Source organism: Cervus canadensis, chromosome 11 (genome assembly GCF_019320065.1).
Source record: "Cervus canadensis isolate Bull #8, Minnesota chromosome 11, ASM1932006v1, whole genome shotgun sequence".
Taxonomy (NCBI): Eukaryota; Metazoa; Chordata; class Mammalia; order Artiodactyla; family Cervidae; genus Cervus; species Cervus canadensis.
The window spans coordinates 73803486-73830673 of record NC_057396.1 but is presented as its reverse complement, the minus strand read 5'-3'; the positions used below and the strand labels follow the sequence as shown (position 1 = coordinate 73830673).

Genomic DNA, 27188 nt, shown 5'->3' with positions numbered 1-27188 from the left:
GCTGCAAGGCGTGGGGGACCTAAGTTGCCCAACAGGGATGGAACCCACACCCCTCCATTGGAAGCATGGAGTCTTAATCACCAGACTGACAGGAAAGTCCCGTGGTGAGCTTTTTGAGATAAGTAAATCACAATCTATGTTCTAGTTATATTGATTTTGTGACTATATACATATATTCACTATGGGTGCTTTTGTTTTTTCTGAATTTGCGGAAATTTCAACCCAATTCAGATGAATCAAATAATAATTATATAAAAATATCATCATTTAATGGCATCTGACTCCAAAGCTTAAGCTCTTTGTTGCCAGGCTAAGTCTTCAGCAAGGTTTTGTAATGACTGAATAAATGAATGAAGGAATGAATGAGCCCATGTGGGAGAATAAGTAGTATCCACAGTTAGAAAACAAATCGAATCTTGAGAAATTAAGCATTTTCCCAGTATAAACAACATCCTGCACTGCTCCCTATGCTGTAGTTTGGTGTAAATTTTATAGGCACACACTTTGGTTGGTTGCAGAAAAAGATTTGGCAAATGGAGTGTCTCCTGGGTTTCAACCCACACATGCCCTCTAGGCCAAGTGCCTTGATGCAGGTCACAGCCAGTATACAGTAGTTAAATTGTAAGGACGTGATTCTTCTCAGGCCTTCTCACTTTACATACTTGTCTCTCCCACTAGGGATCATACTGCTCTTCCAATAAAGGACAGCTTTCCGTCCCCCATTAAATAAGAGCAAAAAATCAGCAGGATTTCCAAACTCACTTGTGAAAGCAAAGATAATCACACATTTCCTCTGTGTTGATACTGTTTGGGAAATAATCAGTCTTAAGAGGAGCTACAGTGTAAATTTATGAATAGGTTAGGAAATAGAGATGATGCTTGAGAAGTGAATCAAAAGATAACAGACAAAAATGAGAGAGTATAAAGTAGTTAAGAGGTCAGAAAATAGAGATGCTGAGAGCGGGGAAGAGACAGCAGTGCTTAAGACCCATATCCTTTGAACTCAATGCTTCTCAACTTTCTCCTTGTTAGAGAAATCATATACTGCTCTATTCATTCACCCTTTCCCTTATTCATGAGACATCTCTTGATCCCATGTCATATTCCAGGCACAGCGAGAAACATCATGTATAATTTAATCAATAGTGCATGGTCCCAGTCTTCGAAAAAGCCAAAAGCCACTAAGAAGGCCTTTGTGAATACAGTGTCACTACAACATCATTTGAAAAGCTTTAGGAACACAGTGTCATGGGAGCCCAGAAGAGATCATAAATAACTTTCCTGACTGTGTTAGGGAGGCATGTTTCATCTGGATGTTCAAGAATGAGAAGGAACTTTTAAGTTGAAAAAATGGAGGGAGCAGTCAAGGCAAAGGGAGCCGTATGTATCACAAAGCTTCAGAACTACACAGGGTCATGGAATGTTTATAGAACAGGGAGACTTACATCAGACAGGATGAGGCCTGAAGGGTATGGTGAGAGAAAAACCTGGAGAAGTAGGTTGGGGCCACAGACAAAGTGATGCACGTGATTAAAACCTAAGGTGGGAAACACCTTTACTAACTGGCTAGCATGCATATAGTGATCTTAACATCCTGCCAAAACAATCTCGTGTCACCCTTCTTTCAGGAAAAGAACTGTACATGTTAAGACTGGAATGGACCTTATGACTTCCTGGCTTTAAAGCCACATAGACTTGAGTTCAAATCCTGTCTCTCCCACTTACTGTGGAAATGTCCTGAGATTTGGAGTCTTTATATGTATAACAAAAATGATGGAACCTCACAAAACTAAGTTGATGATGATGAGTTGGCCCATAGAGCACCTTGTACACAGGATAAAGTGGAAAAAAAAAAAAAAAAAAAGGTATTATTCCCTCTCCCTTTCATTTAGCCCAGACTTTCTTCAAGAGGAGCATACTTGCCAAATAAAGTTAATTACAAAAAAAACAAAACTTATTTTTGAAGGTCTTTAGAGAAGGAGATTTCATAACTTACTCTGTATCTAGACTCTAATAGGCAAATTCCTTCAAACTGAATATTCTAAGACTGCCTAAGCACTTCTGTACTGCCCATTAATACAATGAAAAGAGTTCCACACAGCAGGGCAGTTCTTACTATTCTGGAAAACTCTGTGGGTCTTCAGTCTCTGTTGTCACAGTACTGACCTGTGAATCTTGCTGAAGATCAGAAGAAACAGTGAACCCAGAGGAACATTAGCATCAGCACACTTTTCCAGGGCTCCGGATGACTGCTCAGAGTGAGATGCAAATCTAGGGCCTCACCCTCCTCTACACTCTGATCTTGATCCCTCAGAGTGTTTCTCACCCTCATCTGTTCCTTAACAACAGGCAGAACATGATTTTTCAGTATGGGCCATCCTGAAACGTTTAGTCACATTTGTAATCACCGAATGACTCTCATCCTGTTAGGTAAACTAACTTTAGAGTCATTGAATGTGACACGAAAACACATCTTTGAAAGCAGCATTTCCCGAGGGGGTCAGAGAAAGTGTGCAAATGCAGAATGAACAGTAGATCCTGGACTGGTTCTAGCAGATGCAAATCCCTTCTTACATCAGTGAATCTAGAAAAGTGAGTCTAAAGGGTTGATATTGCACCCCTCTGAATAACCTCATTCATATATATATATTATATATATATATACACACATACATACAAGCCTACACATATGAAAATGCTTTATGTGTAGGCTTGCATGTAGTTCTAGTTATATCTAAAGTTGCTTTAGATTTTGAAGATGGAGGGTTCATTGTATTCACTAAAACAATTCAGAGTTCACTCCAAGTGGAGTATGGAAAGAAAATCTCTGAACTGTTATATTTCACTGAAGAGAAGAAAAGCAGGTTGCTCTTATCCCTATATGTCTTAGTCGTTCAGTCATGTACAACTCTTTGCAACACCATGGACTATAGTCCACCAGGCTCCTCTGTCCGTGGATTTCTGCAGGCAAGAATACTGGAATGGGTAGCCTTTCCCTTCTCCAGGTGATCTTCCCAACCCAGGGATCTAACAGGGCTCTCCTGTATTGCAGGCAGATTCTTTACCATCTGAGCCACCAAGGAAGCCCAGAGGTATACACATAGGAAAGAGAACTAATATGTCTGAGAATTTACTATAAGCCACTCAGATTCTAATCAATTCACTTAATTTCTATAATAACTTTATATACTGAGTACCTATTACAGTCACTCCCATGTTAGGGAAGAGAAAACAGGAGCATGGACTGGTTAAGAGACTTGTCCACAATTACACAGCAAGTACTGAACTTGGGTGGAGGAAGGCTGCTCGGGGATCCAGTTTCTTAATCAGCACTAGGCAACACCACCACTCCAAAGTATTGTGTATGGATTCCACACATTCACATTAAAACCTTGGTTATTTCTCTTCATACTAAATCCTTCCTATTCTCATAGCCATAATAGCAAGAAGCCCAGTATCTTAGTCTTGGAGAAGCCTCCTTTGCCCCAAACCAGTTTAAATCCCGGGAGGGGAAAAACAAAACAAAACAAAAACAAAACTCTATCTCTTATTTCCAAACTTAAGCAGGACTTGAGAATCAACATCCTTCTCATAGCCACTTGGAGTTACTACCTAAAATGGGAATGGATTTGGCAAAATATAGTGGGTCAGCTCTATTTTGTGCCTGTCTCAAGCCCCTAAAGAGAATGCTATGGTGTTTTTTTTTTTTTTTTTTTTTAATTTCTTTTGTTGTTGTTGTTTTGTTTTCTTTTAGAAATAGTGTTAAGGTTTCTTCAGTGATAAACTTAGCCAAGAAAGTGCTACTTTAGACAACTAAAAATTTGAGGGCTTTGCTCCTATGCCCTCTTAGACATTTGTTATCATCATCAACTTTAACTTGTCTTTCCTTGGAAATAACTTAATGTGAGAGCCTCTGTCCTCTGGTCCTTGGTCAAGAACTAAAAGGGAAACTCTGATAGATGTGATTTGCATAGGCAGTCCTGGTTGCTGCATGCCCCAAATAATGTGGGCAACTTCCACACCAAGCCTGAGGTTTGACTCTAAAGATTCACCATGACCCATAATTTCAAAGTCAACTACTTCTGGTGCTCAATAAAATAAACAACGATGTCTTCCAATGCTTGGGGATCAACTTTCTACCCAGGACTTGCCTAGTAAGGCATGCACTCAGTGGGTGAATCGCCATTGTGAGGCTTTCATGGAAGAATTTCAAGGATAATTCTGATCAATGAACTTGAAATATCAACCTAGGGTTAGAAGTAAATGCTCTATAACATAGCCTGTGCTGATTCCTAAGGTCGGTACAGAATGAAATAAGAAAGAGGAGATATCTGTGTTGTAAGCATGTCTTTTTAAGCCTCTAACAGTTCTCTCTGATTCACAGGATGTCTTCAGAGCCATGCATCCGGACCCTGACATTGTGCAGTTGTACCTTAAACCCCTGCTCATTGGAGAGCTTGCTCCAGAAGAGCCCAATCAGGAGAGAAACAAAAACGTAAGTGAAGTCTGAGGACTCAAGAGTATGCAGAGGAATGGGGACGAGGTATATTTCAGGGCCAACTTATCATTTTCTGTGGGAAACCAGCCATCATCATGTCTGGGAGGGCCTGCAATAGCTTAAATAAGAGGATTCCAAGTATTTCAAAATAATGTCATCCTCCTTAGATCCTCAGAATTCTTAAAGCTCTGAGAAACAAAGGAATGGAATGCTTGTCCCTGTGCCAAACAGTAATTCCATGTTTCTAACTACCTACTTCTTGCCACACAACTTACACATAACTTTTCTTTTTCCATGTCTGCTTATAATTGTTTGATGTTCCCTGTTAGTTTCCATGAGACCAGAGACTACGTGTCCTCAGTACCTACCAGCACAGGATTGGAACTGTAGTAGGAATTCCATAAATAGCTGTTGAATCAATGATGTGACTATATCCTAACTATAGTTCTTTTTACAATCGGAGAAATTACAATTCTAGGAGAATAAACTACCTTCTGAAATGCAAAGAACAGGAACTCCAGTTCACCTCCTTCTGGCTCCAAACCTTTGGGTATTCCCCACAAAAAGCACCGTTTTCTTTCTTTTTTTTTTTTCCATTTATTTTTATTAGTTGGAGGCTAATTACTTTACAATATTGTAGTGGTTTTGCCATGCATTGACATGAATCAGCCATGGATTTACATGTGTTCCCCATCCTGAACCCCCCTCCCACCTCGCTCCCTTTTGCCAAGACTTTGGTTGACTGAAAAACTGTCTTCAGAGGGCAGGCACGTCCATAAAACTAGAATTCACTAGAATGGTTGCACATAAAGCTTAAAGGGATTTTAGCTAATATTAAGCACTGCATTTTTTTTTTCTTTTGCACTTCATGTTTTAAAACAGGTTACAATTGTACCATTCTTTTGAAATACTTTGTATAAAGTGGTGATCCAGATATCGCTGTGAGGCAGAAAGAATAAGAATTACATTTCCACTTTAAGAAATGTAGAAACAAACTCTCAAGGGGATAGGAGGAATCTGAGGAGACAGGACTGGTTACGTGCAGGACGAAGAGGAATACTTAGGCTGACTCCTTAGGCCCATGTGCATCCCTCAAGGCTGTGTGTCAGGAAGCAATGCACTGTATTGAGATGAGTGGGCCCTCAGGCAGACAGCCTGGACACCGAGCCTGGTTTCTGTGACAAGGTGTAGGAGCCGAGATGCTGTTGTTCGGTCAGTAAGTCACGTCTGACTCTGCGACCCCGTGAACTGCAGCACTCCAGGCCTCCATGTTCCGTCACTATCTCCCAGAGTTTGCTCTAACTCATGTCCATTGAGTCCATGATGCCATCCAAACATCTCATCCTCTGTCGCCCTCTGCTCTTCCTGCCCTCAACCTTTCCAGGCACCAGGATCTTTTCCAATGAGTTGGTTCTTTTATCAGGTGGCCAATGTATTGGAGCTTCAGCTTAACCATCAGTCATTTCAATGAATACCCAGGGTTGATTTCCTGTAGGACTGACAGGTTTGATCTCCCTGCTGTCCAAGGGACTCTCAAGGGTTTTCTCCAACACCACAGTTCAAGAACAACAATTCTTTGATTCTCAGCCTTCTTTCATGTCCAACTCTCACATCCATACATGACTACTGGAAAACCCATAACTTTGACTATATGGACCTTTGTTGGCAAACTAACGTCTCTGCTTTATAATATGCTGTCTACCTTTGTCACTGCTTTTCTTCCAAGGAGCAAGCATCTTTTAATTTCATGGCTGCAATCACTGGCTGCAGTGATTTTTGAAGCCCAAGAAAATAAAGCCTGTCACTGTTTCTATTTTCTCACCATCTATTTGAAGGAAGTGATTGGACTGAATGTCATGATCTTCATTTTTTGAATGTTGAGTTTGAAGCCAGCTTTTTTACCCTCCTCTTTCACCTTCATCAACAGACTCTTTAGTTCCTGTTAACTTTCTGCCATTAGAGTGCTATGATCCTATCTGAAGTTGTTGATATTTCTCCCAGCGATCTTGATCCCAGCTTCTGCTTCATTCAGCACAGCATTTCACTTGATGTGCTCTGCATATAAATTAAATAAGCAGGGTGACAATATACAGCCATGATGTACTCCTTTCCCAATTTTGAACCAGTCCATTGTTCCAAGTCTGGTTCAAACTGTTGCTTCTTGGCCTGCATACAGGTTTCTCATGAGGCAGGTAAGATGGTCTAGTACTCCCATCTTGTTAAGAATTTTCCATGGCTTGTTGTGATCCACAAAGGATCAGAAGAAACAGTAAACCGGCAGGAATATTAGTGTAGTCAGTGAAGCAGATTTTTTTTAATTTTATTTTTTGGAATTCTCTTGCTTCTTCTATGATCCAACAGATATTGGTAATTTGATTTTTGGTTCCTCTGCCTTTTCTAAATCCAACTTGTATATCTGGAAGTTCTCAGTTCATGTACTGTTGAAGCCTAGCTTGAAGGATTTTGAGCATTACCTTGCTAGCATGTGAAATGAGAGCAATTATTGGTACTTTGAATGTTCTTTGGCATTGCCTTCCTTTGGGATTGGAATGAAAATTGACTTTTCAAGTCCTGTGGCCACTGCTGAGCTTTCCAAATTTGCTGGCATATGGAGTGTAGCACTATAGTAGAATTATCTTTTGGGATTTGAAGTAGTTCTGCTGGAATTCCACCACCTCCATTAGCATTAAATCATCTCCATTAGCATTGTTCATCCCAGTGCTTTCTAAGGACCTCTTGACTTCACGTTGCAAAATGTCTGGCTCTAGGTGAATGACCATACCATCGTGGTTATCTGAATCTCTAGAGTTTTTTTTTATATAATTCAGTTTATTCTTGCCACATCTCCTTAATATCTTCTTTTCTGTTAGGTCTTTACCATTTTTGTCCTTTTTCTTTTTCTTTTTTCATTTCTGTCCTTTTTATGCCCATCTTTGCATGAAATGGTCCCTTGACATTTCCAATATTGTTGAAGAGATCTCTAGTTTTTTCCATTCTATCATTTTCCTCTACTTTTTGTTTGCATAAGAATGCTTTCTTATCTCTACTTGCTATTCTCTGGAAATCTGCATTCAGATGGGCATATCTTTCCTTTTCTCCTTTGCCTTTCACTTCTCTTCTTTTCTCAGCTATTTAAGGCCTCCACAGACACCATTTTGCCTTTTTACATTTCTTTCCCTTGGGGATGATTTTGATCATCACCTCCAGTACAATGTTACAAAGCTCTGTCCATAGTTCTTCAAGCACTCTATCAGATCTTATCCCTTGAATTTATTTGTCACTTCCACTGTATAACTGCAAGTTCATACCTGAATGGCCTAGTGGTTTTCCCTACTTTCTTCAATTTAAGTCTGAATTTGGCAATAAGGAGTTCATGATCTGAGCCATAATCAGCTCCTGGTCTTGTTTTTGCTGATGTATAGAGCTTCTCCATCTTTAGCTGCAAAGTATATAATCAATTTGATTTCAGTATTGACGATCTGGTGATGTCCATGTATAGAGTCGTTTCTTGTGTTGTTGGAAGAGAGTGTTTGCTATGACCAGTGCATTCTCTTGGCAAAAATTTGTTAGCATTTGCCCAGCTTCATTTTGTTCTCCAAGGCCAAGCTTGTCTATTACTTCAGGTATCTCTTGACTTACTACTTTTGCATTCCAATTCCCTATGATGAAAAGGACACCTTTTTTGTGTGTGTTAGTGTTAGAAGGTCTGGTAGGTCTTCAGAGAACCATTCAACTTCAGCTTCTTCAGCATTAGTGATCAGGGCATAGATTTGGATTACTGTGATAATGAATGGTTTGTTTTGGAATCGAGCAGAGATCATACTCTCATTTTCGAGACTGCACCCAAGTACTGCATTTTAGACTCTTTTGTTTACTATGATGGCTACTCCATTTCTTATAAGGGATTCTTGCCCACAGTGGTAGATACAATGGTCATAGGAGTTAAATTCACCCATTCCAATACATTGTAGTTCACTGATTCCTAAAATGTTGATGCTAACCCTTGCCATCTGTTGCTTGACCCCGTCCAGTTTACTTTGATTCATGGACCTAACTTTCAAGGTCCCTATGCAATATTGTTGTTTATATAATTGGACTTTACTTTTGTCATTAAACACATACATAACTGGGTGTAATTTCTGCCTTGGCCTAGTCTCATATTCTTTCTGGAGCTATTTCTTCATTCTTCCCCAGTAGCATATTGGATATCTACTTACCTGGGGGGCTCATCTTTCAGTGTCATAAGTTTTAGCCTTTTCATACTTTTCATGGGATTCTGGAGGCAAGAATACTGAAGTGGTTTGCCATTCCCTTCTGACCACGTTTGGTCACAACTTTCCACCATGGCCCATCCGTCTTGGGACCCTAACTTTGAAAGGCTTGAGACTGTGGGATATGAGCCTAGGCCAGGTACCAAACCCGTCTGTGGTTCAGTTTCTCTCTCTGTAAAATAGCAACAATAGAACCAAGCACATAATTGTTATTGGGAGATTACTGAGAGAGTTAAAGGCATTTAAAGTGCTTAGAACAGTTTCTGGAATGTAGCAAATGTTCAGTAAACTTCAGATATTGTAATTATCATAAACTCAACAGTCACACAAGTAATTTACAAGCCTCTAAATTTACAGAATCATTTAGGGCAGGATGCCCTAGGTTAGAAAGAGGAACTGGTGCAGAGCTTAGTTGTTTTTCCTAAATATTTTCTCTAAGGAAAAGATAATCCCATTCATGGCTGAGAGCTATAATTATCCATTATCTAAAACAGTGCTGATCCCTGAGGGTAAAGATCTGATATGAATTTTCTTTGTGCATCTGTGATTACCCAAAAATATGTATGTAGACAATTATTGTTTGAGCACAGAACTGAAAGTCAGGAAGTACAGGCTAAAATCCAGCTTCCATCACTTGCGGAGGACTTCACATTAACCACCCTTCTGGGCTTTAGTGACCCCAGCAGTACAGTGAATGTGATGGTAAAATCAGGGAAATGCCCTGTTGCTGTTTTTCAGTCACTAGGTTGTGTCTGACTCATTGTGACCTCATGGACTGCAGCACAACACGCTTCTCTATCCTTCACCATCTCCCAGAGCTTGTTCAAACTCATATCCATGGAGTCAGTGATGCCCATGCAGCCATCTCATTCTCTGTCATCCCCTTCTCCTTGTACCTTCAATGTTTCCCAGAATCAGGGTCTTTTCCAATGAGTCAGCTCTTCCTATTAGGTGGCCAAAGGACTGGAACTTCAGCTTCAACATCAGCCCTTCCAAATGATATTCAGGACTGATCTCCTTTAGGATGGACTGGTTGGATCTCCTTGTAGTTCAAGGGACTCTCAAGAGTCTTCTCCAACACCACGGTTCAAAAGCATCAATTCTTCACTGCTCAGACTTCTTTATAGTCCAGTTCTCACATCCATACATGACTACAGGAAAGACCATAGCTTTAACTAGACAGACATTTGTTGGCAAAGTAATGTCTCTGCTTTTAAATATGTTGTCTAGGTTTGTCACTGCTTTTCTTCCAAGGAAGAAGCAAAGTTTAGTTTCATGGCTGCAGTCACAATCTGCAGTGATTTTGGAGTCCAAGAAAATAAAGACTGTCACTGTTTTAATTGTTTACCCCAACTGTTTGTCATGAAATCATGGGACCTGTTGCGATTATCTTCATTTTTGAATGTTGCATTTTAAACCAGCTTTTTCACTCTCCTTTTCACCTTCACCAAGAGGCTCTTTAGGTCCTCTTTGCTTTCTGCCGTAACGGTGTCATCTGCATATGTGAGGTTATTGATATTTCTCCCAGCAATCTTGATTCAAGCTTCTCCATCATCCAGCCCAATATTTCTCATTATATACCCTGCATAGAAGTTAAATAAGCAGAGTGACAACATACAGCCTTGATGGACTCCTTTCCCAATTTGGAACCACTCCATTGTTCCATGTCCAGTTCTAACTTGCTTCTTGGCCTGCATATAGGTTGCTCAGGAGGCAGGTCAGTTGGCCTGGTATTCCTAGCTATTGAAGAATTTTCCTCAGTTTGTTGTGATCCACGTGGTCAAAGGCTTTAGCATAGTCAGTGAAGCAGAAGTAGATGTCTTTTGGAATTCCTTTGCTTTCTCTATGATCCAACAGATGTTAGCAATTTGATTTCTGGTTCCTCTGCCTCTTCTAAACCCACTTGAACATCTGGAAATTCTTGGTTCACATACTGTTGAAGCCTAGCTTGGAGAATTTTAAACATCACTTTGTTAGTGTGTGGAATGATTGCAATCGTGCAGAAGTCTGAACATCCTTTGGTATTGCCTTTCTTTGGGATTGGAATGAAAATTGATTTTTCAAGTTGTGTGGCCACTGCTGAGTTTCCCAAGTTTGCCGGCATATTGAGTGCAGAACTTTCACAGCATCATCTTTTAAGGTTTGCAATAACTCAGCTGGAATTCTTTCACCTCTGCTACCTTTGTTGGTAGTGATGTTTCCTAAGGCCCACTTGACTTCACACTCCAGCATGTCTGGCTCTTGGTGAGTGATCACAACACCATTGTGGATATCTGGGTCATTAAGATCTTTTTTGTGTAGTTCTTCTGTGTATTCTTGCCACTTCTTCTTGCTATCTTCTGCTTCTGTTAGGTCCATATGGTTTCTGTCCTTTATTATGCCCATTTTTGTATGAAAATTTCCCTTGGTATCTCTAATTTTCTTGAAGAGATCTCCAGTATTTCCCATTCTATTGTTTTCCTCTATTTCTTTGCACTGATCACTGAGGAATGCTTTCTTATCTCTCCGTGCTATTCTTTGGAACTCTGCATTCAGATGTGTATATCTTTCTTTTTCTCCTTTGCCTTTCACTTCTCTTCTTTTCTCAGCTATCTGTAAGGCCTCCTCAGGTATCACTTTGCCATTTTGCATTTATTTTCTGTGGGGATGATTTTGATCACCACCTCCAGTACAATGTTATGAACCTCTGTCCATAATTCTTCAGGCACTGTCTATCAGATTTTATACCTTGAATCTATTTCTCACTTCCACTGTATAACAGAAAGGGATTTACTTTAGGTCATACCTGAATGGCCTAGTGGTTTCCCCTACTTTCTTCAATTTAAGTCTGAATTTGCAATAAGGAGTTCATGATCTGAGCCATAATCAGCTCCTGGTCTTGTTTTTGCTAATGTATAGAGCTTCTCTATCTTTGGCTGCAAAGAATATAATCAATCTGATTTCAGTATTGACCATCTGGTGATGTCCATGTGTAGAGTCATCTATTATGTTGTTGGCAAAGGGTGTTTGTCATGACCAGTGTGTTCTCTTCGCAAAACTCTGTTAGCATCTGCCCAGCTTCATTTTGTACTCCAAGGCCATGCTTGCCTGTTACTCCAGGTACCTTTTGACTTCCTACTTTTGCATTCTAATCCCCTGTGATGAAAGAAATCTAAGCGCTGAAGAATTGATGCTTTTGAACTATGGTGTTGGGGAAGACTCTTGAGAGTCCCTTGGACTGCAAGGAGATCCAACCAGTCCATCGTAAAAGAGATCACTCCTGGGTGTTCATTGGAAGAACTGATGTGGAAGCTTAAACTCAAATACTTTGGCCACCTCATGTGAAGCGCTGACTCACTGGAAAAGACCCTGATGCTGTGGGCGGAGAAGGGGATGACAGAGGATGAGATGGTTGGATGGCATCACCACCTAAATGAACATGAGTTTGAGTAAGCTCCAGGAGTTCGTGATGGACAGGGAAACCTAGCGCGCAGCAGTCCATTTGGTTGCAAAGTGTCAGACATGATTGAATGACTGGACTGAACTGATGATGAAAAAGACATCTTTTTTTGGTATTAGTTCTAGAAGGTCTTGTAAGTCTTCAGAGAACCATCCAACTTCAGCTTCTTCAACATTAGTGATCAGAGCACAGACTTGGCTTACTCTGATATTGAATGGTTTCCCTTGGAAATGAACAGAGATCATCTTTCATTTTTGTTTTTTGTACCCAAGTACTCTACTTCAGATTCTTTTGTGGACTAGCACACTGTGTGATCTATTAAAGTTATCTATGGCTACCAGAATTCTGATGTTCATGGGGCCTCTAGAGATAAGCCCATCCAAAACTTTCCCAGGCACTGGATCATTTAAAAGTTGTATCAGTGAATTTGAAATGAATTTTCTTGCTTCTAGGATTATGTTCATAGCACTTTTTTATTATTATTTCAAATTTCCCTTCTCTTTTACATCTGAACAATCAAGTTTTCCTTCTTATACCCTGGTTACTTTCTCAACAGTCTGAGTTTCAAACACAATATAGTTATTAAGCTAAAGAGACATTTCTTCCCAGGCCTTTCACTGACTATCGAGTATGTGCAAGTTCGTAAATCAGTGCTAGTACTTGACGTACATACATAAGCACAGTACTTGTACACAGAATCAGGACTCCTCCAACCAATGGACACACACGCTAATACCACAGGGGACCCTGTCTCATTCCTGTAGAGCTTCTGAGCATCTCACAGGAAATTCATTCTTTGAGCTAATCAAAGTGAACTCTATCTTTCGTAAAGGAATTTTTTGCACATGCTAAATAGCTGATAACATAGAAAGTAACAGAGATCCGTATAGATAGCAAAGTCCCCCAAAGTATAATCAGAGATCAAACAGCACATTGATTTAAAAAGGCGACTATTATGAATAGATACTCACGTCTACACATAAAGCAGACAAACAGCAAGGCCCTGCTGTTCGGCAGGGACCTACACTCAGTACGTCACAATGGCCGACCGGGGACTGGACTCTGAGGGAACAGTGCATGTGGGTCACGTGCTGTGCACCTGACGGCAGTGCGACGCTGCTCGTCGCCCACACGTCAACGTGGCCTTTGTTTGAAAGGAGGAAACTTCTTATGGGGGCTTCCCCGGCAGCCCGGCCGTTAAGACTTCTCCTTTCAGTGAAGGGGTGCAGGTTTGATCCCTCGTCAGGGAACCAAGATCTCACATGCCTCACAGCAATAAATGAATAAATAAATAAAACAGAAAATAAAAGCAATATTGCCACAAATTCAATAAAGACTTCAAAAGAAATGATCTGCATCAAAAAAAAAAAAAAATAATCAGTTTTAAAAAGAGAATTCTTAGAGTTATGTATCTGTTCAATGAACCTCCCCCATCCCCCAAAAAAGAAGTAAATGGTAAGTTCCACAGCAATTTGAGGAGAGTTTACAAATCACTACTCATCTGTCTCTTCTCCAGGAAAAAAATTTATCATAACTTGTTTTAAGCATTTTGATTTTAGTTAATTTTTTAAGGTTTCATTTTTTGTTTGAATTATGCCTAATTATATTTATTAAATAAATAAATGTCTATTCATAAAATTAAGGTATCATACATTGATAAAATAGATTAATAATTATGTTCATCTGTGCTCCCACTCCACTGAAGGAACTAATTCCTTTCTTGCACGTTTATCTCACAGTCCCAGTTGGTGGACGATTTCCAAGAACTGCGGAGGACATTAGAGACCATGAATTTGTTCAATGCCAACCTGGGGTTCTTCTCCCTTCACCTCGCCCAGATCTTGATTTTGGAAGCCCTGGCTTGGGTAATAGTGTGGCATTTTGGCAGTGGCTGGCTTGTCACAATATTCATTTCTTGTCTTCTCGCGGTTGCTCAGGTAAGTAGGTGTCCTAAGCCCAGGCAGCGGCTCTATGGGAAGCCTCAGAATTTTTTCTTCCCTCTTTACACTGGTGTCAGCGGCTGCCCGGCACTTCCTGGCAAGCTACTCATCAGTGTCTGACACCAGCAAGTTATCAAAACCCACTGGGCCCCAGTTCTCTCATCTGTAACACGGGGTAATGATTTTTTATGGAAATGTTCTAAAAAAACTAAACAAGTTACTCTGTAGAGTGCCTAGCACAGAGACTGGCATGTGGTAAATATCCTTGACAGTTGCTACCCTTTGCCCAACAGTATCCACACAATGTCAGTAACTGAAGTTCCGTTCTGGGCCATGTAACCTTCACCTATATCTTTCATTCTTTAACCAACCAACATTTTTAATGGTTGTTCAATGATTTTACTAAGACTAGGGCACATATGTGAACTTATTTTGTTTTCTTTTTAATCTCTCAGTTGTTTCCAATTCTTTTAGACCCCGTGGACTGTAATCCACCAGGCTCCTCTGTCCATGGATTTCTTCAGGCAACAATACTGGAATAGGTTGCCATTCCCTTTACCAGGGAATCTTCCTGACCCAGGGATCAAATCCGAGTCTCCCACATTATAGGCAGATTCTTTACCATCTTAGCCACCATGAAAAAAGAAAGCCCCACATTAATTTATACCTATACGTGTGTTTATATATATATATATATCACTATTTATACACGCTATTTCATAATAAAAAATTCTACTAAAAAGAAGTTATATATCTGTATTTTTAAAAAAATTCCCTGAGACCCTTGCCAAAAGCCTCATTTCACCAATATTTATCAATACACCAGTCTATGAAGAGAGTCTATGTATTTTCCCATGATAATAGGATCATGGATTCTGCAGAAATGGCAATCAGCAACTGGAGTGTAGCAGAGCAATTGATAAATGCTTTGAATGAAGCACAGACTTCTGAAGATGGCCTTCTATGCCCACAACTCTGTATTGGGGACACAAAGGGAAACACACCTGACCCTGCACTTGGGCAGCAGTCATCCAGTGGAGGAGATGGTCATTTAAATATCTAGACACGACACAAGGCAGAAGGGAAAGAAACAAGCATGTGCTCTTGGAGCAGAAAGAGGCATCTAATTCTAATTGAGGCAATTGGGGATGATTTCATGGAGAATTAACATCAATGTTAATTACAAAATTTTATATGCTAATTTTTTTCTTGAAAAGTCAACTTGCTTTATTCTTTGAAAAGCAACTTTTGGAATAAAGAAAGGAAAAAAAAATATTTGACTGCTTAGCATTATCAGGAATTTTACATGTATTTTGCCTGCAAGACAGCTGAATGAGCAAGGTATAATGTTATAATCCCTGCTTCTCAGACAAAGAACTGAGCTCAGAGCCACCGACTAGCTTGCCAAGAGTTGTATAACTTGTAAAGTGGTGAAGGACAGTTCAGAACCCTAGTCAGCCTGACTCCAAAGGCATCCTCCTTCCATTCCACACTGGACGATTCTGACAGTAGAGAGAAGATTCTAGGCTTAGAGAGCCACCTGTGCAAAGGTGCAGGGACGGGAAAGCACTCAGCAAGTGTGACAGATACAGAGACCTCCACTGTTCTCATGGGGTCCCGAACCCACCAGCGGGCCCACTTACTGCTTTCTTCTTTCCTTGTCAACTTCTCTGACTGCAACCCTGTCTCTTCCAGGCTCAGAGTGGATTTCTGCAACATGACATGGGACACCTATCCATATTTAAGAAGTCCAAGTGGAATCACCTGTTGCAAAAATTTGTGATGGGTCATCTCAAGGTACAGAATGTTCCAGGAGTATGATGGAATTCTGAAAGTCATCTCACCAAGTAGTGGTTTCTACATACACTTATCAGCAAAAAATGTTACTACACACTCCACAAGTAACTGTAAATATACTGACAATGCAGTGACTATATATATATATATATATATATATATATATATATATATATATATAACATTATAACATATATGCTAAAATTAGAATTTTAACTGTTTAGGAGGAAAGGTTTATTTTTATTAAGAGGTTCTGTTTTTTTCTTAGCCAGTAAACTGTTTGGCCCAATCCCTGGTACACCACTAAAGAAACAGCTCTCAGGAGATATACCCTATAAAGTCATGAGTAGGGATATTCTTAGAAGGGATCTGGACATGTACCTCTGGGGGGCTAGGGGAATCCAGCCAACCATTTTATCCCTGGGAGGACTATGTATAAATAAAAGAAAAGATGCAGAATAGAGAAAAATTTAACAAAAGAGAGAAACCACAGAAAGTTAGATGGCTCTGTTTAAGAGTTGAGGGTTGCAAAACCCAGTCTGCTGGAAAAAGCAGGGCAGTTGGCCTTATCCCCCTCACATATGCTCCAGGAGGACAGGCACACTGCCCTATGCACCCCTGAAATGCAGCGCCTAGCAGAGTGCCTAACACGCAGTAGGCCTTCCATAAGCATGTGTGGAATGCATGAAGGGATGGATGCAGGAATGGAATGATGGGTGGAAACCTGATAACAGTACAAGGATTGATGACAGCCAGTTTCAGCCCTGGCTCTGATAACGCTCACTGTGCAACCCCGAACAAGTCAGATTCCATCTCTGGCTCTCAGAGTTCTCATCTCTAAAATTAGGACTTCAGCTGGATCTCAGGTTTTCTCTGATATTCTAGGATTCGGTGAGAAACCAAATGACAGAATGGTCTCTGTTGATTTCCAAGGCAAACCATTCAGTATCACAGTAGTCCAAGTCTAGCTAACTCTACTAGCCTTTGCCCTGCTTCATTTTGTACTCCAGTATTCTTGCCTTGATAACCCCGTGAACAGTATGAAATGGCAAAAAGATATCACAGTGAAAGATGAACTCCCAGGTTGGTAGGTACCTGCTACTGGAGAAGAGTGGAGAAATAACTCCAGCAAGAATGAAGAGATGGAGCCAAAGTGAAAACAACGCTAAGCTATGGATGTGACTGGTGGTGGAAGAAAACTCTGATACCATAGAGAGTGATAGTGCATAAGAACCTGAAATGTTAGGTTGATGAATCAAGGCAAATTGGAAGTGGTCAAACAGAAGATGGCAAGGGTGAACATTGACATTGTAGGAATCAGTGAACTAAAATGGACCAGAATGGGTGAATTTAATTCAGGTGACCATTATATCGATGACTGTGGGCAAAAACCCCTCGAAGAAATGGAGTAGCCCTCATAATCAACAAAAGAGTCCAAAATGCAGTACTTGGATACAATCTCAAAAATGAAAGAATGATCTTTCTTCATTTCCAAGGCAAACCCTTCAATATCACAGTAATCGAAGGCTATGCCCCAAACATCAATGCTGAAGAAGCTGAAGTTGAATGGTTCTTTGAAGATCTACAAGACCTTCTAGAACTAACACCAAAAAAAGATGTCTTTTTCATCATAGGGGACTGGTTGCAAAAGTAGGAAACCAAGAGACACCTGGAGTAACAGTCAAGTTTGACCTTGGAGTGAATGAAGCAGGGCAAAGGCCAACAGAATTTTGCCGAGAGAACACACTGCTCAGAGCAAACACCCTCTTCCAACTTTATTACTCCTGTATATATTCCAAATATTTTCACTTTAACATGAAAGAAATATACAAATTATTAATATATTTTACATTTCTTTTTTCATTCTGAGGCTTTGAATCTAGTATGTATTATATACTTACACAGCCTGCCTCAATTTGAGTGGTCACATATTAAGTGCTCAGTGGCCACACATAGATAATGGCTACTCTATTGAGCACTGCAGATCTAAAATATACATTTGAGGTTTCTGAGAAATGTCAGATAGACAATAAAAACTATGACTATTGCTTATTCTCCTATAAATGATTAATGAAATACGGGAAGGGAAGAGAAATTGAATATCTCAATATGCCAGCATTCTACATACAGAATCTCATGTCTCCTTAAACAACCCATGCAGGTAAATGTCATTACATTATACTATATTCACTGAAGATGAAATTGAACATCAAAGGGTAGATAATTTTCCCAAACCACACAGAAGCATTTATACAATCCAGTGGATTCAACTAAGTTGATGTGCTTCCAAAACCTTTTCGCTGCTAAAACCTTCAGATATTCACTGAAAGAGAATAAAAATCCCAAACGATCTAATCAGAAATGATATGAGCTCAGCATCAACTAAAATAGTTTTATCCTCATTTATATTTAATGAGATCATTGAAATTTGAAAATGTGATGATCAGAGGGAAACTCTCATAGGAGATGACTTCAGATCCATGACTCTTTAAAATATTTATTAAAGTAGGAACCCGGGGGCCATTTTCCCCCCAGAACTAATTAGTTTTAGAGCTGGTTTCTTTACTGATAAAATAAGAAGTGTACTCTCTGCTCTACCTATTTCATATCTCTTTTTAAAAGCAGGACAAAAAAAAAAAAAAGATGGAAAAACATTTCATTTAATCGGTTTTATTCTTCTTCATTATCAGGAGTTGTTTTAGCCTGGAATTTGTGCTCCTGGATAAGATAATTATTTTCCGGTAGGCTTTTAGAGCCTCTAGCCAATAAATCATTCTGTGACCCAGGCATGGGGGACGGCATGTTATAGGAATCCATATCCTAATTAAACTTTGGAGATGTAGGCAGAAAACGCTGATTGTTACTATTCAGGCGCTAGTCATGTCCGGCTCACTGAGACCCCATGAACACAGCACACCAGGCTTCCCTGTCCTTCAACAGTTCATAAAGTTTGCTCAGACTCATGTCCATTGAGTCGGTAATGTCATCCTACCATCTCATCCTCTGTCATCCCCTTTTCCTCCTGCCCTCAATCTTTCCCAGGGTCAGGGTCTTTTCCAGTGAGTTGGCTCTTCACATCAGGTGGTCAGTATTGGAGCTTCAGCTTCAGCAACAGTCCTTCCAATGAATATTCAAGGTTGATTTTCTTTAGTTTTGGAAAATTCTGATAATGAAAGATATTTCAGGAGAGAAATCTTGCAACTAATGAATGTTCTTTTCTCCTCAGGGCCTATCTGTAAAATGGTGGAATAACCAGCACTTCCAACACCATGTCAAAACAAACATCTACCTCAAAGACCCAGATATTGATGTAGACCCATTTCTTCTTATTGGAGATTTACAACCTGTCAAGGTATGTTTAGAAATACTAGGCACTTAGAGAAATGTTTCAGGAAGTGGCTCTTGGAAAGGTCTACACCTTTGTCTTGAGATCAGGCTGGAAATTCTGGATTCAAGTATGTTGTCAGAACATCTCTTCTTCTTTTAAGTCCAGGATATAGATTTGAAATAAGTGAATCTGGTGTTGTAAGAAAAGAAGAAAATGTGGAATGAATGACTCTATGATCTTAAAAGTCATTCAGTTTAAATCACTCATAAGAAGGCATGGCAGTACATTCGAGGAGTGCTAAATCAGGAAACACCTATGTATCAATTTATGTCAACTAATTCTAGCTGTTGGAAGAAACTAAGCTGTTATTTTTAGTTTAGGTTATTTTGGTTCATTTATACATGAAACTCACCTCAAATGCCTCATAATACACTTAGGACCTCACCTCTAATTCAGAATTCGTTTTTTGGTTTTTTTTTTTCCATTTATTTCTATTAGTTGGAGGCTAATTACTTTACAATATTGTAGTGGTCTTTGCCATACATTGACATGAATCAGCCATGGATTTACATGTGTTCCCCAGCCCGATCCCCCCTCCTGCCTCCCTCTCCATCCCATCCTTCTGGGTCTTCCCAGTGCACCAGCCCTGAGCACCCGTCTCATGCATCCAACCTGGGCTGGTGATCTGTTTCACCCTTGATAGTATACTTGTTTCAATGCTGTTCTCTCTGAACATCCCACCCTCGCCTTCTCCCACAGTCTAAAAGTCTGTTCTGTACATCTGTGTCTCTTTTTCTATTTTTCATGTAGGATTATCGCTACCATCTTTTTAATTTCCATATATATGCATTAGTATACTGTATTGGTCTTTATCTTTCTGGCTTACTTCACTCTGTATGATGGGCTCCAGTTTCATCCATCTCATTAGAACTGATTCAAATGAATTCTTTGTAATGGCTGAGTGATATTCCATAGTGTATATGTAGCACAGCTTTCTTATCCATTCATTTGCTGATGGACATCTAGGTTGCTTCCATGTCCTGGCTATTATAAACAGTGCTGTGATGAACATTGGGGTGCACATGTCTCTTTCAGCTCTGGTTTCCTTGGTGTGTATGCCTAGGAGTGGGATTGTTGGGTCATATGGCAGTTCTATTTCCAGTTTTTTAAGGGATCTCCACACTGTTCTCCACAGTGGCTGTACTAGTTTGCATTCCCCCCAACAGTGTAAGAGGGTTCCCTTTTCTCCACACCCTCTCCAGCATTTATTGCTTGTAGACTTTGGGATAGCAGCCATTCTGACTGACATGTAATGGTACCTCATTGAGGTTTTGATTTGCATTTCTCTGATAATGAGTGATGTTGAGCATCTTTTCATGTGTTTGTTAGCCATCTGTAAGTCTTCTTTGGAGAAATGTCTGTTTAGATCTTTGGCCCAATTTTTGATCGGGTCATTTCTTTTTCTGGAATTGAGCTGCTGGAGTTGCTTGTATATTTTTGAGATTAATCCTTTGTTCCTTCATTTGCTATTATTTTCTCCCATTCTGAAGGCTGTTTTTTCACCTTGCTTATAGTTTCTTTTGTTGTGCAAAAGCTTTTAAGTTTCATTAGGTCCCATTTGTTTATTTTTGCTTTTATTTCCAATTTCTGGGAGGTGGGTCATAGAGGATCTTGCTGTGATTTATGTCGGAGAGTGTTTTGCCTATGTTCTCCTCTAGGAGTTTTAAAGTTTCTGGTCTTACATTTAGATCTTTAATCCATTTTGAGTTTATTTTTGTGTATGGTGTTAGAAAGTGTTCTAGTTTCATTCTTTTACAAGTGGTTGACCAGTTTTCCCAGCACCACTTGTTAAAGAGGTTGTCTATTTTCCATTGTATATTCTTGCCTCCTTTGTTGAAGATAAGGTGTCCGTAGGTACATGGATTTATCTCTGGGCTTTCTTTTTTGTTCCATTGATTAATTCAGACTTCTTAAGCAACAGAAAAAGGACGGCAAACTCCAGGATGTCTTAGCTGTTGACTTTCTTAAACCTCAGCTTAAAAACCAGCATGTAAGGATTATTACCAAGATTTTCAGAGTCTGATTTCAACATAGAAGGTATAAGGATAAGCACAGAAAGGTATCTTTCCTTGAGAAGAAATAATGGATCCTGAGAATTAAGTGCTTAGGAAGAGGCTCTATCTCCTTCTGGAAGAATTTAGGAGCTTTCTAACAACAAAGGAGTGTAGCTTGGTCAGTTGCTCCATGGACTTTGTGGTGACCAGAATTGTGCAACTTTCTGAAAATAGGTTTTCCCAGTTTTGGAAGACAACCTTCTTCCAATTAGCAAAAAAAGTCTCCTGCCGAGATATAAAGGAAAAAAGAAAGATACCTTGACTGTAGTCTTCAGTCAGTTGTTCTTCACAATGACTCTGCAAAGGAGTCAGAGCTCTCTAAAGTCTGCAAACTCCTGAAGTGAAGTCGATCAGTCATGTCTGACTCTTTGTGACCTTTTGGACTACAGCCCACCAGGCTCCTCCATCCATGGGCTTTTCCAGGGAAGAATAGTGGAGTGGGTTGTCATTTCCTTCTCCAGGGATCCAACCTGGACCTCCCACATTACAGGCAGACTCTTTACAGTCTGAGCCACCAAGGAATCCCTGTGAACTCCTCGGCTGACCACTAAACTTATCACATTTTGACTTCTCTCCTCATTCCCTCACAGCAATGGAGAGTTGCCTCACTGGAGTTCATGAGGCAGCCTGACCCCCTCCAGAAGTGCCTTCTGTAGAACTGTATCCAGTTCTCATGCTGCCTCTTCACAGAGGATGGAGACATCATCACTTCTCCACCATTCTAGAGACATATCCCTTGAGCCTTAGGTTCTGTATACTTTAATTTCAAAGCAACTCACAACACCTTACTTAAACTCTTTTAATCTCTAAAATTCAGTTGTTTCACAACAAAACTAATTCTGGTAAGCCTTAACTGTTTCTGTTCTTCCCATTTTACTGTCAGTCTTTCTACCACTTTCTTCAAACATTCATTCTTTTAATAAGTATTAATTAGATCCCCCAGGGCCAGGTCCTGTACTCATATTCTGGAAAAGTTAGACTTCTCCTTTGGAGCAATACTCAAAAATCAATCCTTGACCTACATTTGCCAGCTCTCCAAAATTTCCCACTGACTCCCTCTTTCAAGTTTCCTACCCCTTAAATATCCAGAACCTGGGAGTAACTGCAAGTAACTATCATTACTTTATCACCATGACATTTATTTTTATTTACAATAGTAAGAGAAAGAAGGGTCAAGTCTAATATCGAAATAACAGAAGAAATATTTAGAAGGGAAGGTATCAAAAGAATGGGAAAAGCAAAAAATTAAACACGGCTCACAGTGTTTTAAGTGACTGACATATGGTAAAATTATAGAGGAGATTTGAATTATCATTCATTCATTAATTCCTTCAACTAAACATTTATTAAGTGTCTCTTAGGTAATAGAGATAAACCATTACTTCTATGCTTCCTCTTAAGATACTTGCTGCCTTTGTACATTTGGACACAGACTAAATTAACTAAGAAGACCCCTAGGAAATGACTCAAATTCCCAGTGGTAAGATTATACATTATCAAGCCTTAAAATGAGTAAATCACAGCATGAGATCCACGATGGAGTCAAAGGAGGAAAGATGAAGTAGATACTAGAGGTTATGACTATGTGTCTTATAACACAACCATTCAACAAATACCTGTTAAATGGATGAATAGATACAAGCAGACTGTGCTTCAAGCAAAATTCTAAGCACATAGTTTGAAGAAGACCTTAAAAACTTATCAGAAATATTTCTCCTGAATCACCATTCCGTTCCACACCAGGACAAATATTTTAAAATGGCTCCCATGGGAATAATAATAAACAATCACAATCCCTGAATTCAAATGGGATAAGCCACCCCTGCAAGAACTGCCCACATTTAAATAAAGAAAAAGGCACCACAGTATTTCCGCCCCCTTCAGTTCTGGTTCTTCAGTGGCTTCAGTTTGACAGTAAATGAACTCTGACCAGGTGGCTCTTTCTATAGAGATTCTACACACACACACACACACACACACAACCTTGAGTATAATAACAGAAGTCTATATTGTTCTTACTTTAGTTTTATTCTCTCTTCATTCAGTATGGCAGGAACAAAATCAAATTCATCAACTACGAGAAGCAGCACCTGTACTTCTGCACGGGTGAGTCCCAGGGGGCCACAATCCTTATCTTCCCATTTCCTTGAAGCAAACTGTTGTCAAACCAGAAGGCATGAATGAAATCCTCCCACAGAGAGACGATCCCATGTCTTGTTGTGCCTCAAAAAAGCAGCATGCTTTATTTCAGACTTACCTGGGTGAAATCTGAAAAGGAAAACAGAAGAGTAATTAGGCATTCTTAATGGGCATCTCATCACTCTGGCTGCTGTACAGGGAAGGAGATGTTCCAAGAAGGATGGGAGGCAGGATTCCAATCAAGGGGTCTAGAATATGTGACTCTTGTGCTGGATAAACTAAATACAATACTTATGAAGAAGAAAAGGATAGTGTATATGCATAGGGAGGAAAAATAGGAAAAGAATGCTCAAGTACTGACAGTAGGTGCCAGAAAAAGCAGAGTCTCGTGAATAAAAGTCATCTGCAGAGCTTCTGTGTGAAAGAAAGTTGACTGTTCCCACAGCTTACATACAGCTGGAGAACATATTTTAGTGGACAGATACACACACACACACATATAAGATAGATCTGGACATGTTCTAGGCTTGAGAGAAAATAGGGTAGCTGAATAATGCTAATACCAATGAAACTATTAGAAGCAAAAATGTTCTGCTCTTAACCAAGTCAAACTGATGATAGCTCACAAAGGAAAGTTTAGGACCCCAAAATATGCTCGTCTAAAACATGCTTACTCATTTGGAAAAGAAACCCAAATTAGGAAAGATTCCAAACATTTCCTGTAGATCAGTGGTGCTCACCTAAGAGCATAGTTGCCCCCAACATTTGACACCGTATAGATACTTTTTTGATTATCAAAACAAAGCGGGAGAATGGTACTGACATCCATGGGGCAGAAGCCAGGGATGTCATGAAATGCCTTACAGGACACAGAACAGCCCTGAACAGTAAAGAATTATCTGACCCTAAGATGCCAGCAGTGTTAAGATTGAGAAGCGGTTGCAGATGATCTGGCTCGCCCAAACACTGGCCACCAGTGGTCATCTGTCTCCTGCCTGACCGGGGTGGCCTGTGAGTCCATTTTCTGAGACACGAGGCTCAACCACCACTGCAGCCTCTTCCAGTGCTAGAATTCTGAGGACTTCTCCTAGTGCGGTTATTCTCTTTCATGACCAAAATGGGTGTAGAGGACACTGGTTCTCCAGTTTGAAAGGTAGCTATTCCAGCCCAGACAGATGTGTATTCACATAAGAAAAAACTGTTGGGGTCTCTTGTCTGAACTCTCCTCCTGTGTGTAGTAAAACAATACAGCCTTAGCTTATGAGGAATGGGTGAATATTGTAGCTTCACTGCAGAATGCCCAGCTTACAAACCACATCGTCCTCAGGAGCTGTTTCATTTTGTCATTTTCTTTCAAATGTCTTCAACTTAGTATGACAGGTACAAATGAGTCATACTTAACCTGTCAAAGGGTGATGAAGCTTGACATTTCATAAAGGTGGCAAGACAGCTTTCATGCAGATTCCTGTAGTAAGGAAAGGTACTTCAGTATAAGCTGAGCACAACTCTCAGAAAAGAAAGTTGGGAGACTTTTAAAACACCGGGACATGCTAAAGGAAATTAGGGAAAGAGGATAAAGGGAGGGGAAGCTGGTCATGTGGTTAAGCCATGTGTGTCTTCTCACTGGTGCTTATCAAAGTCAAACTCCTTACCCTTCCAAAGACTGCAGGACAGAGCCCGATCCTCTAAGACTGTACTTCAAAGGGATGACTCCCAAATCCTTGAGAAAGACATTTCTGGGTCAGGGAAGATCCATCTCAGAGGGACAGAGTAAGAATTTTATAATTGTAAGTTTTCTAACAAATGATCGAAGAAAAAGGAGGTCAGAAGCCTACTGAACATGCATTAAGTTCTTTGGACAGTCTTGAACTTTCTCATGCAAGAATTTTCAGGGGGCTGGAGTCATCCCAAGAGCATGGCCTTGAACTGTTCTTAGAAACGATTTCTAGCATTTCTGTGAGTCTCTTAGTGTGTAGGGTGGACAAAATCATCTGTGCTGACAGTTCACAGACTTTGAAAGTTTGCAGGTCAAGAGTGGAGCCTAGTCAGGAAGGGGACTCCAGAGCTTCTGGCTCAAGTTTGATCAAGGAGAGAGTTGTCAAAGTCTGAAGGTTGTCCATATGACTCCTATGTGCTCCAGGCAACTTCAGTGGTCCTGGGGGATGAGCAGGTAAATAACTATCAGACCAGACTCAGTATGCCTGCTCTATATCTGCCACTTCAACATATTGTGACAGGGCTCAACACGAAGGATCGTGAAGGATTGAAGGATTCCAGGGACCTTGAGAAAACTTGAAAGCTCAGAGCAGAAGCATTCCAGGATGCCTTCATCAGGAATGACTCAGATCTTCAAAGCTTCCCTAGTCTCCCTAAGGGTGCTTGAACCAAAGTCCTGGTTCAGCCTCAGAGACTCTAAAAGCCCAGCAGCATCCAGGATGTGGCTGTGGATCTCCATCTTGCATCCCTTCTCAGGGGAAATATTCCAGGGGTAGCATGCTAAGATCAACTCCCACTCGCTTCCACAGGAATCATATCTGCTTATTTTTTCACTATCCTCTTTTTTTTTTTTTTTTCCTCAGTTGGGGTCCACCTTTTCACGCCGGTAGCTTTTAACCTGAAATCCATGAAAGAGATGTACCAAAGAAGGTACTGGGAGGTGAGCAACTCGATTCCTTTTCTAGAGCTCGATCAGGCTAGTAGAAAAGGGGAACTGTGCATGCTTGGTCCTTTCCAGATGCAGGTTCCTTGAGTACCAGGATATAAGATTTAGCCAGTTTTATTTCCACTAGCTTAACTTTCAAGCACTTCTTTCTGCAGGACATTGCCTGGGTCAGCAGCTCTTACATTCGCTATTTCATCACATTTGTTCCTTTCTATGGACTCTTTGGAACCTTGGGGCTCATGTGCTTAGTCAAGTAAGTAAAGAATAATATTCCCCCACTCTTATTCTGGATGGTCCTCTTACCTTTCTTATCTGAGCTATTTATGAATAGCAATGATTAGCAGATTATGACACCAGACCAGATTCTAGTAGCTGAGATATTTCCAAGAAAATGTGGGATAAAACAGCTGAAATAGTTGAATGAGTTTCTTGGAAACTGAATTTGCCCAATCTTGCCTTTTTTCCCACATGATTAATTCCCAATTGCAGTATAGTAATCCCTCAGCATCTGAGGAGGATTATTCCCTGGACCCACCTCAGTTACCAAAATCCAAAGATATTCAAGCTCTAAAGTCATCTATTCATATATGTGGTTCCACAACTGAGAATTCAGGCAAACACTAATCTTGTAGTACTGTGTGTTTACTTAAAAATATCCACATTTAAGTGGACCTGCACGTTTCTCAAAGGACAATTGCATTCTGCCTGATCACCAAGTCCTTCAAACTGTAATCCAGCTGGACATCATAATTCTTACCGAAGATAGTAAGAGCCCAGTTTTTTAAAAAGTTATTTTATGACTAGAGATTTTCCCCACATCAAAAGCACTTTAAACTGAATCGGCCTGTTCACCTCGCGATGCATCCCTTTCCTCATCACTCACGTCCCTGCTCATAGCGGCGGCAGCTCCTCCGAGTCAGGTGGTTTGCTGATGGCTCACGGTGGGCCTCCCTGCTGGCTCAGACAGCAACGCGCCCGCCTGCATTGTGGGAGACCCGGG

The 27188-nt window shown here is 40.3% G+C and overlaps 1 protein-coding gene across 1 annotated transcript in view; it reads left to right on the top strand.

Moving 5' to 3' along the window:
- LOC122450481 (fatty acid desaturase 2-like protein FADS2B) overlaps positions 1 to 27188 on the top strand; it is a 914319-nt gene that overhangs the window by 8412 nt on the left and 878719 nt on the right. Inside the window, exons 2-8 of the mRNA XM_043482856.1 lie at positions 4385 to 4495; positions 13948 to 14145; positions 15844 to 15945; positions 19172 to 19297; positions 23433 to 23493; positions 26106 to 26182; positions 26344 to 26441. Of these exons, the coding sequence (XP_043338791.1) occupies positions 4385 to 4495; positions 13948 to 14145; positions 15844 to 15945; positions 19172 to 19297; positions 23433 to 23493; positions 26106 to 26182; positions 26344 to 26441 (773 nt within the window). The remainder of the gene's footprint in view (positions 1 to 4384; positions 4496 to 13947; positions 14146 to 15843; positions 15946 to 19171; positions 19298 to 23432; positions 23494 to 26105; positions 26183 to 26343; positions 26442 to 27188) is intronic.